The sequence below is a fragment of the Lygodium microphyllum genome, chromosome 10 (genome assembly GCF_053477565.2).
Source record: "Lygodium microphyllum isolate KBCC chromosome 10, Lygodium_microphyllum_v1.1.10, whole genome shotgun sequence".
In the NCBI taxonomy this organism is placed as follows: Eukaryota; Viridiplantae; Streptophyta; class Polypodiopsida; order Schizaeales; family Lygodiaceae; genus Lygodium; species Lygodium microphyllum.
This window is the reverse complement of record NC_141144.1, coordinates 57,426,302-57,427,867: the sequence shown is the minus strand read 5'-3', so window position 1 is coordinate 57,427,867 and position 1,566 is coordinate 57,426,302. Positions and strand designations below refer to the sequence as shown.

General features: G+C 42.7%; 1 protein-coding gene across 1 annotated transcript; it reads right to left on the bottom strand.

Annotated features, from left to right (window-relative positions):
* Nucleotides 1-761: 761 nt before the first annotated feature.
* On the bottom strand, nucleotides 762-1,271 carry LOC148030032 (pentatricopeptide repeat-containing protein At5g66520-like). The gene has a single exon (XM_087687351.1). It carries the CDS (start codon nucleotides 1,269-1,271, stop codon nucleotides 762-764), a length of 510 nt encoding a protein of 169 aa, XP_087543477.1.
* Nucleotides 1,272-1,566: the final 295 nt, after the last annotated feature.

The following is a 1,566-nucleotide window of genomic DNA, read 5'->3' as shown; positions in this document are numbered from 1 at the left end:
GCTGGTACGCAGATGAAAATGAAGCTATGGCATACTCTAGATGTCTTACAAGGGTTCCTGGCTTGACTTGAAGCAGGGCTATACCTTTTCTGCTGCCGCTGCTGTTTTCTTTGTCATCGATGCTTCATCACTACCTCGACTCTGATGCTTCGTTTCCTACTGTCATTCTTCTTCTGCTGTCTATCCGAGAAGCTGATCAAACACCGAAACATCCTCCAGCATTGAAACGTCAATTGTCATCTCAACGACAACCAACCAGATGGAGCACATGAAAATATCTACAAATTTTCGTGACAGAGTAACTGTTCTAGGTAAGGTCGATCACAAAGCTTTGATTTTTTTTTATGCTTCAATTGTCTCCTCCAAGTTTTAGAAATCCAGTCCAGCAGTTCCCAGAGAAAAAACGAATTCCGCCGTCCTGAGTACCTCCCAATTTGCAGAGCTTTTTTTTCGATGATTCCTCTTCCTCTCCAGCTTTTCCCTTTAATTCTCTCCTGCGCCACCCAAATTGGCGAGCCCCTTTCCCCTGCGTGTCGACTCCTTCTCTCCTCCGAATTCTGCGACGTATTATCCTCCTTCTCTCCCTCCAAAACACTTTTCAAAAACAAAAGCTTCTCTTTTTCCCCCAAAAAGCACGGCTCCTTTTCCCTTTCAGCATCCGAGTATATATTAGACATACAGACATAAGCCACTGGATTCTTCTTATTCAATTGCAATGCATGTTCAAAGGCCTGCCTTCCGAGTTCCACATTGCCCCACTTCTAACAAGCACCCAAAACAGTAAGCCACAACACAAGGTTAGCTGAATATGGCATCTTCTTTATAACTGCTACTGCCTCGCCTAATAGGCCTGCACGAACAAGGAGATCAACCATGCAAGTGAGGTGCTCCACCGTTGGAATGAGGCCATAGTCTTTGCTCATGCTTTCAAAGTAGATTTGTGCCTTACCCAATTGACCTGTGTGACTGCATGCTTTAAGCACACTACTGAATGTTATCAAGTTTGGTTTTATGCCTTGTGCCCTCATTTTGTCGAATATATAAAATACATCTTCAGCCTTTCCAAGTTGTGCATATCCTGTGATTAGAGCACTCCAACAGATTACATCTTGCTCTGGAAGTGCATCAAACACATCTTGTGCTTTTGTCGGCAAGCCTAATTTCATATACATATCAATCAACGCAGAACCTACATAAATATCCTTTTTCAGAAATCCTTCCCTAACAACATCAGAATGTAATCCTTGGCCCCTGTTTATAGCTCCAGCCATGCCACAAGCTTTTAAGGTGCAGACAAGTGTGATACTATCCAAAGAGATATCCTCCTCATGCATTTGTTTGAATAATTGTAATGTCTTGTCTCCTTGATCCTGTTCAATATAGACTGAAAGCAACCCTTCATACTCGCTAGTATACTCATACGCAGAGAATAAATGTAATCACAACAACTAAGTGTGCATAAAGTATTAAATCGCACACACAACTTTCGGGTGGTTTTCATACCTTGAATGCGCAGCAATACGACAACGCTCATCCCGCTAATTGGATTTTGAGAGTGTGAGGCCT

What these genes read in the sequence shown, in the direction of transcription:
- LOC148030032 (XM_087687351.1), bottom strand. Translation starts at nt 1,271, where the DNA reads ATGGCTGGAGCTATAAACAGGGGCCAAGGATTACATTCTGATGTTGTT.